The 19,810-nt window shown below is 44.7% G+C and overlaps 1 protein-coding gene across 8 annotated transcripts in view; it reads right to left on the reverse strand.

The window, feature by feature from the left end:
* The window catches only part of LOC120019680 (bromodomain-containing protein 3-like), a 52,252-nt gene that overhangs the window by 26,753 nt on the left and 5,689 nt on the right, over positions 1-19,810 (reverse strand). For 6 of the 8 annotated variants that reach the window (XR_005472351.1, XM_038963073.1, XM_038963081.1 and 3 more), the window contains exons 3-10: positions 10,768-11,015; positions 7,776-7,868; positions 7,341-7,478; positions 7,034-7,166; positions 5,535-5,872; positions 4,982-5,227; positions 4,209-4,367; positions 3,145-3,273 (exon numbers count right to left, since the gene is read on the reverse strand). Coding sequence is in view for 7 of the 8 variants with exons in the window: in XM_038963073.1 (XP_038819001.1) it covers positions 3,145-3,273; positions 4,209-4,367; positions 4,982-5,227; positions 5,535-5,872; positions 7,034-7,166; positions 7,341-7,478; positions 7,776-7,868; positions 10,768-10,890 (1,359 nt within the window). In the remaining variant the exon portion in view is untranslated. Of the gene's footprint in view, positions 1-3,144; positions 3,274-4,208; positions 4,368-4,981; positions 5,228-5,534; positions 5,873-7,033; positions 7,167-7,340; positions 7,479-7,775; positions 7,869-10,767; positions 11,016-19,810 lie in introns of those variants that run through there. The other 2 variants (XM_038963097.1, XM_038963105.1) reach the window with 2 other exon arrangements.

Below are 19,810 nucleotides of genomic sequence, written 5' to 3' on the forward strand. Positions count from 1 at the left end.
GTTGGTTGGTTGTATTGTTTGTTTGTTATGATTGTCAGATGTGTTGTAGTTGTTCACCTGTAGTTTGTGTAGTTGTTGTTATGGGATTTTTGTGTTTAATGACTAAAATATGTATACATTTGACTTAGATGTTACTGTATGAATGAAACTTATTATAATCATAATGCTGAATGTAATGTGTTCCTTATTAGAAAGAATGGAGTTATCTTCAGACAGGCTGGAATGCTGTGTTCCTTACAGGACATTCTGTCTCTACCCAGGGAGGGGAGAGACCTTGGGTTGGTTGCAGATAGTTTAACAGGTGGCAGACAGTAATGAGGCTGTGAACTGTATTGCCATTGTATTCTAGAGGAGGATGGACATTAAAACTTATGACATCATCTTTATTATATAACCTGATGTAAATTGTACTATGATTCAGTACTCTCGAGAATAAACGCTATTGATTGATTGATTTTAAGACTGGTTTCTGTCCATTTTATGCTGATAAGTATCTTACAAATTCTTATGTATGGACAGAGTGTTTTAATTGAATTGGTTGATAAACATAGGAATTAAAATTCCTTTAACAATGTGTAGTTTACCTGTAGTTTGCATGTCATAGCAACCATGTTGTGTAGTTTGCGTGCCATAGCAACCATGTTCTGTAGTTTACCTGTAGCTTGCGTGCCATAGCAACCATGTTCTGTAATTTACCTGTAGCGTGCGTGCCATAGCAGCCATGTTGTGTAGTTTACCTGTAGCGTGCGTGCCATAGCAACCATGCTGTGTAGTTTACCTGTAGAGTGCGTGCCATAGCAACCACGCTGTGTAGCGTACCTGTAGTTTGCGTGCCATAGCAACCACGCTGTGTAGCGTACCTGTAGTTTGCGTGCCATAGCAACCATGCTGTGTAGTTTACCTGTAATTTGCATGCGATAGCAACCATGTTGTGTAGTTTACCTGTAATTTGCATGCCATAGCAACCATGCTGTGTAGTTTACCTGTAGTTTGCGTGCCATAGCAACCATGCTGTGTAGTTTACCTGTAGTTTGCGTGCCATAGCAACCACGCTGTGTAGCGTACCTGTAGTTTGCGTGCCATAGCAACCATGCTGTGTAGTTTACCTGTAATTTGCATGCGATAGCAACCATGTTGTGTAGTTTACGTGCCATATTGACCACGTTGTGTAGTGTTGTGTCGTTTACCTGTAGTGTGCGTGCCATATTGACCACGTTGTGTAGTGTTGTGTAGTTTACCTGTAGTGTGCGTGCCATATAGATCACGGTGTGTAGTTTACCTGTAGTGTGCGTGCCATATTGACCACGTTGTGTAGTGTTGTGTAGTTTACCTGTAGTGTGCGTGCCATGTTGACCACGTCATGGTCTGGGGGGTTGTGTAGTTTACCTGTAGTGTACGTGCCATATTGACCACGTTGTGTAGTTTTGTGTCGTTTACCTGTAGTGTGCGTGCCATGTTGACCACGTTGTGTAGTTTTGTGTCGTTTACCTGTAGTGTGCGTGCCATGTTGACCACGTCATGGTCTGGGGGGTTGTGTAGTTTACCTGTAGTGTACGTGCCATGTTGACCACGTTGTGTAGTGTTGTGTAGTTTACCTGTAGAGTGCGTGCCATATTGACCACGTTGTGTAGTGTACCTGTAGAGTGCGTGCCATGTTGACCACGTTGTGTAGTGTTGTGTCGTTTACCTGTAGTGTGCGTGCCATGTTGACCACGTTGTGTAGTGTTGTGTAGTTTACCTGTAGTGTGCGTGCCATGTTGACCACATTGTGTAGTGTTGTGTAGTTTACCTGTAGTGTGCGTGCCATATTGACCATGTTGTGTAGTGTTGTGTAGTTTACCTGTAGTGCGTGCCATATTGACCACGTTGTGTAGTTTACCTGTAGAGTGCGTGTCATATTGACCATGCTGTGTAGTGTTGTGTAGTTTACCTGTAGTGTGCGTGCCATATTGACCACGTTGTGTAGTGTTGTGTAGTTTACCTGTAGTGTGCGTGTCATATTGACCATGCTGTGTAGTGTTGTGTAGTTTACCTGTAGAGTGCGTGCCATATTGACCACGCTGTGTAGTGTTGTGTAGTTTACCTGTAGAGTGCGTGCCATATTGACCACGTTGTGTAGTTTACCTGTAGTGTGCGTGTCATATTGACCATGCTGTGTAGTGTTGTGTAGTTTACCTGTAGAGTGCGTGCCATATTGACCACGTTGTGTAGTGTTGTGTAGTTTACCTGTAGTGTGCGTGTCATATTGACCATGCTGTGTAGTGTTGTGTAGTTTACCTGTAGAGTGCGTGCCATATTGACCACGTTGTGTAGTGTTGTGTAGTTTACCTGTAGTGTGCGTGTCATATTGACCATGCTGTGTAGTGTTGTGTAGTTTACCTGTAGAGTGCGTGCCATATTGACCACGTTGTGTAGTGTTGTGTAGTTTACCTGTAGAGTACGTGCCATGTTGACCACGTCATGGTCTGGGGGGTTGTGTAGTTTACCTGTAGTGTACGTGCCATGTTGACCACGTTGTGTAGTGTTGTGTAGTTTACCTGTAGAGTACGTGCCATGTTGACCACGTCATGGTCTGGGGGGTTGTGTAGTTTACCTGTAGTGTACGTGCCATGTTGACCACGTTGTGTAGTGTTGTGTAGTTTACCTGTAGAGTGCGTGCCATGTTGACCACGTTGTGTAGTGTACCTGTAGTGTGCGTGCCATGTTGACCACGTTGTGTAGTGTTGTGTAGTTTACCTGTAGTGTGCGTGCCATATTGACCACGTTGTGTAGTGTTGTGTAGTTTACCTGTAGTGTGCGTGCCATATTGACCACGTTGTGTAGTTTACCTGTAGAGTGCGTGTCATATTGACCACGTTGTGTAGTGTTGTGTAGTTTACCTGTAGTGTGCGTGCCATATTGACCACGTTGTGTAGTGTTGTGTAGTTTACCTGTAGAGTACGTGCCATGTTGACCACGTCATGGTCTGGGGGGTTGTGTAGTTTACCTGTAGTGTACGTGCCATATTGACCACGTTGTGTAGTGTTGTGTAGTTTACCTGTAGAGTACGTGCCATGTTGACCACGTCATGGTCTGGGGGGTTGTGTAGTTTACCTGTAGTGTACGTGCCATATTGACCACGTTGTGTAGTGTTGTGTAGTTTACCTGTAGAGTACGTGCCATGTTGACCACGTCATGGTCTGGGGGGTTGTATTTGTAACAGTTGGAGAACATCAGCCGGACATCAGCAGCAAAGTGCTGAGCGTCTCTGTACCGCCTGTTGTCCATCTTATCCTGAGGGGACAGAGACACAGTGAGGGGACAGAGACACAGTGAGGGGACAGAGACACAGTGAGGGGACAGAGACACAGTGAGGGGACAGAGACACAGTGAGGGGACAGAGACACAGTGAGGGGACAGAGACACAGTGAGGGGACAGAGACACAGTGAGGGGACAGAGACACAGTGAGGGGACAGAGACATGGTTACCCATTAACACAACCAGGATGTGAAACCCAGGGTTTCAGTTAGGAAAATGTGGTGCCGTACATTTGACCGGCAGCATTTTAATGTACCGGATCCATATGCATTGGGTACATAACCCATTAGGGCGCCCACCCAAGGTGCTCAGAATGACACAAATCACATTCAGAGCATTCAACTAGAGGATGCAACAGTGTGTCCTTCTTACCGAATTCCGATGCGCCTGGTGAAAACATAAACACCCAATAACCCCCTGGTGCTACACCTTCAATGTATTACCCAGAACGCCTTGGTGCTACACCTTCAATGTATTACCCAGAACCCCCTGATGCTAGACCTTCAATGTATTACACAGAACCCCCTGGTGCTACACCTTCAATGTATTACCCAGAACCCCCTGGTGCTATACCTTCAATGCATTACCCAATAACCCCCTGATGCTACACCTTCAATGTATTACCCAGAACCCCCTGGTGCTACACCTTCAATGTATTACCCAATAACCCCCTGGTGCTACACCTTCAATGTATTACCCAGAACCCCCTGGTGCTACACCTTCAATGTATTACCCAGAACCCCCTGGTGCTACACCTTCAATGTATTCAGATCTATAGGAGGAGCAGATAGATGTTCCTCTATGGTCTGTCTGGACTTCCTCTCAGACAGCTGGGAGGTCCACTGCTGATGACATCATCACTCATCTAATGAACAATGAGTGAGTGAGGGTCCACTTTTGATGAGCTCACCTTGACGGTTCCGAGGTCCATAGGGTGTTTGATGATGTGGTGGTAGTCGTGGAGGCCGAGGGCGTGCGCGTCGACAGGCTTGTAGAAGGGCCACGCGTACGCAATGTGTTTCTTAGACATCATGTCTCTGATAAGACCGCCACAGAACAGCAGCTGCTCCTAGAAGAGGAGGAGAGGGGAAGAGAGGGGAAGAGAGGAGGAGAGGGGAAGAGGGTAGGAGAGGAGGAGAGGGGAAGAGGGTATGAGAGGAGGAGAGGGGAAGAGGGTAGGGGAGGAGGAGAGGGGAAGAGGGGAAGAGAGGAAGAGGGGGAGAGGGGGAGAGGGGAAGAGGGGAAGAGGGGAAGAGAGGAAGAGAGGAAGAGAGGAAGAGAGGAAGAGAGGAAGAGGGGAAGAGGGGAAGAGGGGAAGAGGGGAAGAGGGGAAGAGAGGAGGAGAGGAGGAGAGAGGAAGAGGGGAGGAGAGGGGAGGAGAGGGAGACGGAGGAGAGGAAAAAGGAAGGAAAAGGAAGACAGAAGAAAGAAGACTTTATTAATCCATATGAGAAATGTGTCGTCAGCTGTACAGACAGACAACCCTAACCCTGTACAGACAGACACATACAACCCTGTACAGACAGACACATACAACCCTAACCCTGTACAGACAGACAGATACAACCCTGTACAGACATCAGGTGTTAATATACATCAGTGATTTGAACCTTCTGGTTGGCCAGCTTCTCTACTGCCGCCCCCCACTGTTTTAACCTTTTTATTTTATTAGGAGAATAATACCTGGCGCTTGGGGCTCCCGCCGTGACTCGTTAACGCTCCGTCCCCAGGGACCCCCTGGGAGTCGGGCTGGGCGGGGTCTCGTTTGGGCTGCTTCAGCGGGCGGCTGCTGCTCTCACGGCGGGGGCGGGGGGGCTCTGTCGCCACGGGAGACGACTCGCTGAGCTGGTCGTTGGCGGTGGGTGTGGTGGTGTCAGCCTTCCTCTTCTGGCTCTTCCTCTGCTGCAGGGGGGGGTTAAAGGTCAGGGGCTAGAGGTCAAGACAAGACCACACATTCCCCTAAGCATGATGAGTTGATAAGTAGCTGTGCTAAAAGTACAAAAGTAAACATGGTCCCAGCTGGGTCCCCGGGGCCAGGAATGAAGAGACATTCAACTACCAGTAAGATAATGACGGTACATGGGAACATCTCAGAGCATGACTGGAGGAAAGAGAGAGACTTCCCATATCAAACAGACGTCAATTAATATACGTTTGACTCCTCGTTCAGCTCGACCACACACTTTCAGATTCCCGTAACCCCCACCCCTTCTTTCCTCCCTTCTGGTCTCCTCACCTTAGCTGGCGGTGCGATGCTCTGAAGAATGGGTGGGGCAGCAGGGTGAAGGCCTGGGAGGGCTGGGGGGTGGTGGGGTACGGAGGTGAGGCCCTGGGCCAGGACATCCAGAGAGCTGACGAGGAAGGGGGGTCCCAGCTGGGGGGCGTGGGAGGGAGGGGTGGGGGGAACGCGAGGGGGCTGGGACTGAGGGGGGAGGGCAAGGGGGAGGGTGGGGGGCCCCTGGGATACGGGGAGACCCCGAGTCTGAGGGCCAGGCGACGGGGAGGAGAAACCTCGGGTGTGGGGGGTGGAGGAGGGAGATGAATCCTGGCCGGAGTCAGACTTAGACAGGAGACCTGGAGAGGAGGAGAGAGGGGGGGTAGAGAGAAACAGACAGGGAGGGGATGGAGAGAGAGAGAGAGAGAGAGAGGGGGGATGGAGAGAGAGAGAGAGAGAGGGGGGGTAGAGAGAAACAGACAGGGAGGGGATGGAGAGAGAGAGGGGGGGGTGGAGAGAAACAGACAGGGAGGGGATGGAGAGAGAGAGGGGGGGTAGAGAGAAACAGACAGGGAGGGGATGGAGAGAGAGAGAGAGAGAGAGAGAGAGGGGGGGTGGAAGTCCACCCAGAGTAAAATATAAGAGAGAATAAGAAACAGAGAGAGGAAGACAAGAAAGGAACAGAAGAGAAGGAGAGAAAGCACTCCATCAGTAATGACAACAGTGATCTGAATCCCTCCATCAGTAGTGACAACAGTGATCTGAATCCCTCCATCAGTAGTGACAACAGTGATCTGAATCCCTCCATCAGTAGTGACAACAGTGATCTGAATCCCTCCATCAGTAGTGACAACAGTGATCTGAATCCCTCCATCAGTAATGACAACAGTGATCTGAATCCCTCCATCAGTAATGACAACAGTGATCTGAATCGCCCCCATCAGTAATGACAACAGTGATCTGAATCCCTCCATCAGTAATGACAACAGTGATCTGAATCCCTCCATCAGTAGTGACAACAGTGATCTGAATCCCTCCATCAGTAGTGACAACAGTGATCTGAATCCCTCCATCAGTAATGACAACAGTGATCTGAATCCCTCCATCAGTAGTGACAACAGTGATCTGAATCCCTCCATCAGTAGTGACAACAGTGATCTGAATCCCTCCATCAGTAGTGACAACAGTGATCTGAATCCCTCCATCAGTAGTGACAACAGTGATCTGAATCCCTCCATCAGTAGTGACAACAGTGATCTGAATCCCTCCATCAGTAATGACAACAGTGATCTGAATCCCTCCATCAGTAATGACAACAGTGATCTGAATCCCTCCATCAGTAGTGACAACAGTGATCTGAATCGCTCCATCAGTAGTGACAACAGTGATCTGAAACCCTCCATCAGTAGTGACAACAGTGGTCTGAATCCCTCCATCAGTAATGACAACAGTGGTCTGAATGTTCCCATCAGAACAAAATCAGACCGTTGGAACTAAAAGCCACTCTCCCTACACCGTACCTGCTTCTCTCTGCCCCGCCCTCCGCCCCTTGGTAACCATGGGGATCTCAGTCTCCTCCTGGGGCATCTCAGAGATCTTCTGAAGAAACATCTTCTCTAGAGCCTCTGCCATCAACACTATGTCATCACCAGGCTGCACACACACACACACACACACACACACACACACACACACACACACACACACACACACACACACACACACACACACACACACACACACACACACACACACGTCAGTTAGCCCTAGCCCTACTATCAGATTTGTGTCTGTGTGTGTGTGTGTGTGTGTGTGTGTTCACTGTACCTTGTTGTAGATGTAACAGTTGGTGAACATGGTGTTGAAGTCTTGTATACATTCCTGGGCGTTCCAATAGTAGCTGTTCTCCAGTCTCTTCTTGATGGTCCCCATATCCATAGGAACCTTGATGATCTGATAGTAATCCTGGAGAGGGGAGGAGGAGGGAGAGAGAGAGGGAGGACAGAGGAAGTGGGGAAGAGGGAAAGAGGGGGAGAGAGGGGGTGGGGAGAGAGAGGAGGGTTAGAGGGAGGGAGGAGAGAGGCATGGAGGAGAGAGGGATGGAGAGAGAGAGATAGAAAGGGAAAGAAAGTCTCTCTCCCTCAACTCTCTCTCCCCCATGTCTCCCTTTCACCTCCATCTCTATCCCACTCTACCGTAGCCTGGAGGAGCGATAAGAAGTGATTGTTCCCCTCCACACACACACACACACACACTACTTACAGGCAGGCCGAGTTTGATGGCATCTACGGGAGCCTGGAAGGGCCATGAGAAGTTATGTTTCCACAGCGTCTTCAACAGCACCTTCAACAGGTACTGCAACACAATAAACCTATTACCAACCCACCACTCAATCAATCAACCCACCACTGAACCAACCCACCACTGAACCAACCAACCCATCAATCAACCAACTAGGGCCCTATAAATCTGCAATGGGGAGAACACAGACAGAATCATGGAATCCAGATATTCAAACAGAATTCAACAATATAAAAAAAAATTATTGAAGAACTCAGTAGGAAATCAACTAAATGTATTGAACTTCAAAATGCATCAGTGATTTCTCCCTCCCTCCCTCCCTCTCCCTCCCCCCTCTCTCTCTCCTTCTCTCTCTCCCGAAGAGGCAACAGCACAGGAATTCCCGTCTGTGTGCTTTTGGTCTACCAATTTGTGTAGCCGTTAGCGATGATGTTAATGATAACCTTCTGGTAGATGAACAGGCTTTCCCAGAAACCTTATCTATTAAATGTTAACTACAAAGTAGCGTATGTCTACCTGGCAGAATGATGTCATGATTATTTACATCAATCCAGTGGCCATTTTGTTTAGCCAACTCTGCAGTCACGAGTGCTACAGAAACATCGCTAACCAATCAACGGTCTCAGGCTGGTGCACAGTTGAATTACATTTTTCCCAGACCTCAAAAGTGGTGTCATGATTAGAGGTCGACCGATTAAATCGGAATGGCCGATTAATTAGGGCCGATTTCAAGTTTTCATAACAATCGGTAAATCGGCATTTTCGGACAACGATTATGGCCGGTTACATTGCACTCCACGAGGAGACTGAGTGGCAGGCTGACTACCTGTTACGCCGATTATGGCCGGTTACATTGCACTCCACGAGGAGACTGAGTGGCAGGCTGACTACCTGTTACACCGATTATGGCCGGTTACATTGCACTCCACGAGGAGACTGAGTGGCAGGCTGACTACCTGTTACGCCGATTATGGCCGGTTACATTGCACTCCACGAGGAGACTGAGTGGCAGGCTGACTACCTGTTACGCCGATTATGGCCGGTTACATTGCACTCCACGAGGAGACTGAGTGGCAGGCTGACTACCTGTTACGCCGATTATGGCCGGTTACATTGCACTCCACGAGGAGACTGAGTGGCAGGCTGACTACCTGTTACGCCGATTATGGCCGGTTACATTGCACTCCACGAGGAGACTGAGTGGCAGGCTGACTACCTGTTACACCGATTATGGCCGGTTACATTGCACTCCACGAGGAGACTGAGTGGCAGGCTGACTACCTGTTACGCCGATTATGGCCGGTTACATTGCACTCCACGAGGAGACTGAGTGGCAGGCTGACTACCTGTTACGCCGATTATGGCCGGTTACATTGCACTCCACGAGGAGACTGAGTGGCAGGCTGACTACCTGTTACGCCGATTATGGCCGGTTACATTGCACTCCACGAGGAGACTGAGTGGCAGGCTGACTACCTGTTACGCGAGTGAGGCACGGAGCCAAGCCTGCGTTGCATATAATCAATGTGGTGCCTGTTAATTTATCATCGAATCACAGCCTACTTCGCCAAACAGGTGATGATTTAACAAACGCATTCGCAAAAAAAAGCACTGTCGTTACACCAATGTACCTAACCATAAACATCAATGCCTTTCTTAAAATCAATACACAAGTATACATTTTTAAAAACCTGCATATTTAGGTAATATTGCCTGCTAACATGAATTTCTTTTAACTAGGGAAATTGTGTCACTTCTCTTGCGTTCTGTGCAAGCAGAGTCAGGGTATATGCAGCAGTTTGGGCCGCCTGGCTCGTTGTGAACTGTGTGAAGACCATTTCTTCCTAACAAAGACAGTAATTAATTTTCCAGAATTGTACATAATTATGACATAACATTGAAGGTTGTGCAATGTAACAGCAATATTTAGACTTATGGATGCCACCCGTTAGATAAAATACGGAACGGTTCCGTATTTCACTGAAAGAATAAACTGTCTTGTTTTCGAAATGATCGTTTCTGGATTTGACCATATTGATGACCTAAGGCTCGTATTTCTGTGTGTTATTATATTATAATTAAGTCTATGATTTGATATTTGATAGAGCAGTCTGACTGCGCGGTGGTAGGCAGCAGCAGGCTCGTAAACATTCATTCAAACAGCACATTCCTGTGTTTACCAGCAGCTCTTTGCTCTGCTTCAAGCATTGCGCTGTTTATGACTTCAAGCCTATCAACTCCCGAAATTAGGCTGGCAATACTATAGTGTCTACAAGAACATCCAATATTCAACGTTATTTGAAATACAAATGGTATAGAGAGAAGTAGTCTATAATAACAACAACCTAAAACTTCTTACCTGGGAATATTGAAGACTCATGTTAAAAGGAACCACCAGCTTTCATATGTTCTCATGTTCTGCGCAAGGAACTTAGCTTTTTTACATGGCACATATTGCACTTTTACTTTCTTCTCCAACACTGTGTTTTTGCATTATTTAAACCAAATTGAACATGTTTCATTATTTATTTGAGGCTAAATAGATTTTATTGATGTATTATATTAAGTTAAAATAAAAGTGTTCATTCAGTATTGTTGTAATTGTCAGTATTACAAATATATAAATTTAAAAAAATTAAATCGGCCGATTAATCGGTATCGGCTTTGTTGGTCCTCCAATAATCGGTATCGGCGTTGAAAAATCATATTCGGTCGACCTCTAGTGATGATGTGGTTTAAGCATTGATGTGGACTGAATATCAAATTTTGTTCTATTAAAAAAAGTGTGAGTTTGAGAGCGAAAACTGAGAAAAACGGAACCCTGAAAAAACTCCACGGAATAAGGCTAAAATATATAAAATATTTTATATGGCCCCGACCGTCCAACCAATCCATCAAACAGTACAGTATCAGTATTCAAAGTCTTCGAGAAAGACACACACACACACACTACCTGTAGCTGGTTGGTCTGTCGTTTAGGCCTCGAGGGGTTCCATGTCTCAGGGGGCGGGGGGTCACAGGAGAGGGTGCGGGGGGCGGGGTCTAAGCTGCTGCCCGCCTCCAGGCCGTCTCCCATGGCGACGGAGGCAGGGCGTAGCAGGCGGGGAGGGGGGGAGTCCCAGTCAGACAGTTTGGACCCGGGAGAGGAGGCAGGCTAGACTGGGAAGCCCTCTCAGGCCATCACACAAAACGCTGGACTCTCTGGAGGGAGGAGGAAGAGTAACGTCATCATGGTCATCATCACAGCCCACTGGATTCTCTAGGAAGAGTAACGTCATCATCACAGCCCACTGGATTCTCTAGGAGGGGAGGAAGAGTAACGTCATCATCGTCATCATCATCACAGCCCACTGGATTCTCTAGGAGGGGAGGAAGAGTAACTTCATCATCACAGACCACTGGATTCTCTAGGAGGGGAGGAAGAGTAACGTCATCATCGTCATCATCACAGCACACTGAATTCTCTAGGAGGGGGGAGGAAGAGTAACGTCATCATCACAGCCCACTGAATTCTCTAGGAGGGGAGGAAGAGTAACGTCATCATCACAGCCCACTGGATTCTCTAGGAGGGGAGGAAGAGTAACGTCATCATCACAGCCCACTGGATTCTCTAGGAGGGGGAGGAAGAGTAACGTCATCATCACAGCACACTGGATTCTCTAGGAGGGGAGGAAGAGTAACGTCATCATCACAGCACACTGGATTCTTTAGGAGGGGGAGGAAGAGTAACGTCATCATCACAGCTCACGTACATACAGCTACATAAACACACAGTCCTATACACCGACCCCACTACGTACATACAGCTGCATAAACACACAGTCCTATACACCGACCCCACTACGTACATACAGCTACATAAACACAGTCCTATACACTGACCCCACTACATACATACATACAGCTACATAAACACACCGACCCCACTACGTACATACAGCTACATGAACACACCGACCCCACTACGTACATACAGCTGCATAAACACACCGACCCCACTACGTACATACAGCTACATGAACACACCGACCCCACTACGTACATACAGCTACATAAACACACCGACCCCACTACGTACATACAGCTACATAAACACACCGACCCCACTACGTACATACAGCTACATAAACACACAGAGCTATACACCGACCCCACTACGTACATACAGCTACATAAACACAGTCCTATACACTGACCCCTGCACACATAGGCATATCAGCCTACCGTCTCACTGACTAATCAACAGAACTGGACTTTCCAACATACACACACACACACTACCCTAACTCACACAGATCTATATACCGACCCCTGCACACACTGGCTGCCCAGATTAACCACCAAACTGGACTTCCCCAAACAACACACACACTGCCCTAACACACACACACACTGCGCTAACACACACACACACACACACACACACTGCGCTAACACACACACACACTGCGCTAACACACACACACACAGACACACACACACACACACACACACACACTTCGCTAACACACACACACACAGTAAAAACAGACATAGTCTAACAGATAAAAAGTTAAAGGTCCTCTAACATGGTTTGATTTAACGAGGCAAGTCAATTAAGAACCACTTCTTATTCACAAAGACGGCCTACCAAGAGGCATAAGGCCCCCTGCCGGGCCGGGAGCTGGGATTCAAAATAAACATTTGGACAAAACACGACGAGAGACACCAACCACAACACTACATAAAGAGAGACCTAAGACAACAACACAGCACGGCGGCAACACAACAACACATCACTGTAGCAACACAACAACAACACGGTTGATAAGGGGGAGTGAGGCCTAAGAAGATTTTATAAATAAGCATGAACCAGTGGATCTTGCGTCACGTATACAGCGATGGACAGTTTACAGAGGAGTATAGAGTACATCACCAGAACACTGACAGAGAAAGAGTTACACCAACCCCACTACGTACATACAGCTGCATAAACACACAGAGCTATACACCGACCCCACTACGTACATACAGCTACATAAACACAGTCCTATACACCGACCCCACTACGTACATACAGCTACATAAACACAGTCCTATACACCGACCCCACTACGTACATACAGCTACATAAACACACCGACCCCACTACGTACATACAGCTACATAAACACAGTCCTATACACCGACCCCACTACGTACATACAGCTGCATAAACACACAGAGCTATAAACCGACCCCACTACGTACATACAGCTACATAATAGAACACTGACAGGGAAAGAGTTAAGCCACCCTCTGACATCACCAGAACACTGACAGAGAAAGAGTTAAGCCACCCTCTGACATCACCAGAACACTGACAGGGAAAGAGTTAAGCCACCCTCTGACATCACCAGAACACTGACAGGGAAAGAGTTAAGCCACCCTCTGACATCACCAACACTGACCTAATACCTCATGCTAGTACAAGAGTTTACAAGCACATGGAAACCAAGATAACTCACAGGTGGAAACCGGGAAGAGACTACAGAAAAGGACAGACAACCAGTCAAGGACAACCACGTGAGTTAGGGTGTGTGTGTGAGAGTTACCTCCTCACAGTAACACAGTAGTATGCTATCTTCTCCAGTAAGAGATACCGTGTCTGGAAGTCCAGCAGACTGTTAGATCTAGACTGCATCTTAAAATCCATAGAAAAAGTCTTAAACACACCTCGGAACAATCCCAACACACACACAAACACACACAGTCAGGAGAGAGTCAGAAGTAATTCAGACTAACGGGAATTCACTAATCTAACAGGAATTCTAACGGGAATTAGAATTCGGGAATTCACTAATCATTAGAGTTCTGGAAGAGCAGGGAAAAGGATTCCTCGTGTTCTTTAGGAACAGAGGAGTCTGAAGACGAGCTGATTCCAGTTCCAACAGTGAGATAGAAAGAGAAAGACCACATCTCTCCTTCTATTCCTCCTGCCCTCCCTCTCTCCATGACCCCAGAGCACAGAAAGAGAGGGATGGAAGGGGGGAAAGAAAGAGAGAAAAGGAGGGGATGGCATAACGAGAGAAGAATCTCATTCTAGATCTTTATTTTATTTCCCCCTCCCTCTGTCTCTTTCTGGTTGATCATACTTTAAAGCGCCACTCCCCCTTCCACCCATCCCTCCGTTTTCTCGCCCACTCACTCCGCCCCCCCCCCCCTTTTCCCAGCACTAGCCTGAGGCAGCTTGCTCAAACACAGATGCCGACACACACACACCCAACATGCACAAGTACACACACTCAGGCATGCACACACACCATGTAGAGGAAGCAAAACGATGATGGACTTTTCCATTCAATAGACAACAAAAAATTGGGGCGGCAGTTAGCCTAGTGGTTAGAGTGTTGGGGCAGTAACCAAAAGGTTGCTGGATCGAATCCCCGAGTTGACAAGGTAAAAATCTGTCGTTCTGCCCCTGAACAAGGCAGTTAACCCACCGTTCCTCGGTAGGCCGTCATTGTAAATAAGCATTTGTTCTTAACTGGCTTGCCTAGTTAAATGAAGACTAAAAATAGAACCAAAACCCCAACATAACACAATACATCCTCATTTCATCAGGGAAGTCCTTTGAGGTAGATATCTAGTTAACTAACACACCGGCCAACCAATAAGACTATCTAATGATGATGTGTACTAACACGCCGGCCAACCAATAAGACTATCTAATGATGATGTGTACTAACACGCCGGCCAACCAATAAGACTATCTAATGATGATGTGTATTAACACGCCAACCAATAAGACTATCTAATGATGATGTGTACTAACACGCCAACCAATAAGACTATCTAATGATGATGTGTATTAACACGCCAACCAATAAGACTATCTAATGATGATGTGTATTAACACGCCAGCCAACCAATAAGACTATCTAATGATGATGTGTATTAACACGCCAACCAATAAGACTATCTAATGATGATGTGTATTAACACGCCAACCAATAAGACTATCTAATGATGATGTGTATTAACACGCGGCCAACCAATAAGACTATCTAATGATGATGTGTATTAACACGCCGGCCAACCAATAAGACTATCTAATGATGATGTGTATTAACACGCCAACCAATAAGACTATCTAATGATGATGTGTATTAACACGCCGGCCAACCAATAAGACTATCTAATGATGATGTGTATTAACACGCCAACCAATAAGACTATCTAATGATGATGTGTATTAACACGCCAACCAATAAGACTATCTAATGATGATGTGTATTAACACGCCAACCAATAAGACTATCTAATGATGATGTGTATTAACACGCCGGCCAACCAATAAGACTATCTAATGATGATGTGTATTAACACGCCGGCCAACCAATAAGACTATCTAATGATGATGTGTATTAACACGCCAACCAATAAGACTATCTAATGATGATGTGTATTAACACGCCGGCCAACCAATAAGACTATCTAATGATGATGTGTATTAACACGCCGGCCAACCAATAAGACTATCTAATGATGATGTGTATTAACACGCCGGCCAACCAATAAGACTATCTAATGATGATGTGTATTAACACGCCGGCCAACCAATAAGACTATCTAATGATGATGTGTATTAACACGCCGGCCAACCAATAAGACTATCTAATGATGATGTGTATTAACACGCCGGCCAACCAATAAGACTATCTAATGATGATGTGTATTAACACGCCGGCCAACCAATAAGACTATCTAATGATGATGTGTATTAACACGCCGGCCAACCAATAAGACTATCTAATGATGATGTGTATTAACACGCCGGCCAACCAATAAGACTATCTAATGATGATGTGTATTAACACGGCCAACCAATAAGACTATCTAATGATGATGTGTATTAACAGGCCAACCAATAAGACTATCTAATGATGATGTGTATTAACACGCCAACCAATAAGACTATCTAATGATGATGTGTATTAACACCGGCCAACCAATAAGACTATCTAATGATGATGTGTATTAACCCCGCCAACCAATAAGACTATCTAATGATGATGTGTATTAACACGCCGGCCAACCAATAAGACTATCTAATGATGATGTGTATTAACACGCGGCCAACCAATAAGACTATCTAATGATGATGTGTATTAACACGCCAACCAATAAGACTATCTAATGATGATGTGTACTAACACGCCAACCAATAAGACTATCTAATGATGATGTGTACTAACACGCCAACCAATAAGACTATCTAATGATGATGTGTATTAACACGCCGGCCAATAAGACTATCTAATGATGATGTGTATTAACACGCCAACCAATAAGACTATCTAATGATGATGTGTATTAACACGCCAACCAATAAGACTATCTAATGATGATGTGTATTAACACGCCAACCAATAAGACTATCTAATGATGATGTGTATTAACACGCCAACCAATAAGACTATCTAATGATGATGTGTACTAACACGCCAACCAATAAGACTATCTAATGATGATGTGTAATAACACGCCGGCCAACCAATAAGACTATCTAATGATGATGTGTACTAACACGCCAACCAATAAGACTATCTAATGATGATGTGTATTAACACGCCGGCCAACCAATAAGACTATCTAATGATGATGTGTATTAACACGCCGGCCAACCAATAAGACTATCTAATGATGATGTGTACTAACACGCAGGCCAACCAATAAGACTATCTAATGATGATGTGTACTAACACGCCGGCCAACCAATAAGACTATCTAATGATGATGTGTACTAACACGCCGGCCAACCAATAAGACTATCTAATGATGATGTGTACTAACACGCCAACCAATAAGACTATCTAATGATGATGTGTACTAACACGCCGGCCAACCAATAAGACTATCTAATGATGATGTGTACTAACACGCCAACCAATAAGACTATCTAATGATGATGTGTATTAACACGCCAACCAATAAGACTATCTAATGATGATGTGTATTAACACGCCGGCCAACCAATAAGACTATCTAATGATGATGTGTACTAACACGCCGGCCAACCAATAAGACTATCTAATGATGATGTGTACTAACACGCCAACCAATAAGACTATCTAATGATGATGTGTATTAACACGCCAACCAATAAGACTATCTAATGATGATGTGTATTAACACGCCGGCCAACCAATAAGACTATCTAATGATGATGTGTATTAACACGCCAACCAATAAGACTATCTAATGATGATGTGTATTAACACGCCGGCCAACCAATAAGACTATCTAATGATGATGTGTATTAACACGCCAACCAATAAGACTATCTAATGATGATGTGTATTAACACGCCAACCAATAAGACTATCTAATGATGATGTGTATTAACACGCCAACCAATAAGACTATCTAATGATGATGTGTATTAACACGCCGGCCAACCAATAAGACTATCTAATGATGATGTGTATTAACACGCCAACCAATAAGACTATCTAATGATGATGTGTATTAACACGCCAACCAATAAGACTATCTAATGATGATGTGTATTAACACGCCAACCAATAAGACTACCTAATGATGATGTGTACTAACACGCCAACCAATAAGACTATCTAATGATGATGTGTATTAACACGCCAACCAACCAATAAGACTATCTAATAATGATGTGTATTAACACGCCAACCAACCAATAAGACTATCTAATGATGATGTGTACTAACACGCCGGCCAACCAATAAGACTATCTAATGATGATGTGTACTAACACGCCAACCAATAAGACTATCTAATGATGATGTGTACTAACACGCCAACCAATAAGACTATCTAATGATGATGTGTATTAACACGCCAACCAATAAGACTATCTAATGATGATGTGTACTAACACGCCAACCAATAAGACTATCTAATGATGATGTGTATTAACACGCCAACCAATAAGACTATCTAATGATGATGTGTACTAACACGCCGGCCAACCAATAAGACTATCTAATGATGATGTGTACTAACACGCCAACCAATAAGACTATCTAATGATGATGTGTACTAACACGCCAACCAATAAGACTATCTAATGATGATGTGTATTAACACGCCAACCAATAAGACTATCTAATGATGATGTGTATTAACACGCCAACCAATAAGACTATCTAATGATGATGTGTACTAACACGCCAACCAATAAGACTATCTAATGATGATGTGTACTAACACGCCAACCAATAAGACTATCTAATGATGATGTGTATTAACACGCCAACCAATAAGACTATCTAATGATGATGTGTACTAACACGCCAACCAATAAGACTATCTAATGATGATGTGTATTAACACGCCAACCAATAAGACTATCTAATGATGATGTGTATTAACACGCCGGCCAACCAATAAGACTATCTAATGATGATGTGTACTAACACGCCAACCAATAAGACTATCTAATGATGATGTGTACTAACACGCCAACCAATAAGACTATCTAATGATGATGTGTATTAACACGCCAACCAATAAGACTATCTAATGATGATGTGTATTAACACGCCAACCAATAAGACTATCTAATGATGATGTGTACTAACACGCCAACCAATAAGACTATCTAATGATGATGTGTACTAACACGCCAACCAATAAGACTATCTAATGATGATGTGTACTAACACGCCAACCAATAAGACTATCTAATGATGATGTGTAATAACACGCCGGCCAACCAATAAGACTATCTAATGATGATGTGTAATAACACGCCGGCCAACCAATAAGACTATCTAATGATGATGTGTATTAACACGCCAACCAATAAGACTATCTAATGATGATGTGTAATAACACGCCGGCCAACCAATAAGACTATCTAATGATGATGTGTACTAACACGCCAACCAATAAGACTATCTAATGATGATGTGTATTAACACGCCGGCCAACCAATAAGACTATCTAATGATGATGTGTATTAACACGCCAACCAATAAGACTATCTAATGATGATGTGTATTAACACGCCAACCAATAAGACTATCTAATGATGATGTGTACTAACACGCCAACCAATAAGACTATCTAATGATGATGTGTATTAACACGCCAACCAACCAATAAGACTATCTAATGATGATGTGTATTAACACGCCAACCAACCAATAAGACTATCTAATGATGATGTGTATTAACACGCCAACCAACCAATAAGACTATCTAATGATGATGTGTACTAACACGCAGGCCAACCAATAAGACTATCTAATGATGATGTGTATTAACACGCCAACCAATAAGACTATCTAATGATGATGTGTACTAACACGCCAACCAATAAGACTACCTAATGATGATGTGTACTAACACGCCGGCCAACCAATAAGACTATCTAATGATGATGTGTACTAACACGCCGGCCAACCAATAAGACTATCTAATGATGATGTGTACTAACACGCCGGCCAACCAATAAGACTATCTAATGATGATGTGTACTAACACGCCGGCCAACCAATAAGACTATCTAATGATGATGTGTACTAACACGCCGGCCAACCAATAAGACTATCTAATGATGATGTGTACTAACACGCCGGCCAACCAATAAGACTATCTAATGATGATGTGTATTAACACGCCAACCAATAAGACTATCTAATGATGATGTGTATTAACACGCCAACCAATAAGACTACCTAATGATGATGTGTATTAACACGCCAACCAATAAGACTATCTAATGATGATGTGTATTAACACGCCGGCCAACCAATAAGACTATCTAATGATGATGTGTATTAACACGCCAACCAATAAGACTATCTAATGATGATGTGTATTAACACGCCAACCAATAAGACTATCTAATGATGATGTGTATTAACACGCCAACCAATAAGACTATCTAATGATGATGTGTATTAACACGCCGGCCAACCAATAAGACTATCTAATGATGATGTGTATTAACACGCCAACCAATAAGACTATCTAATGATGATGTGTATTAA

The sequence above is a fragment of the Salvelinus namaycush genome, chromosome 2 (assembly GCF_016432855.1).
Source record: "Salvelinus namaycush isolate Seneca chromosome 2, SaNama_1.0, whole genome shotgun sequence".
Classification (NCBI taxonomy): Eukaryota; Metazoa; Chordata; class Actinopteri; order Salmoniformes; family Salmonidae; genus Salvelinus; species Salvelinus namaycush.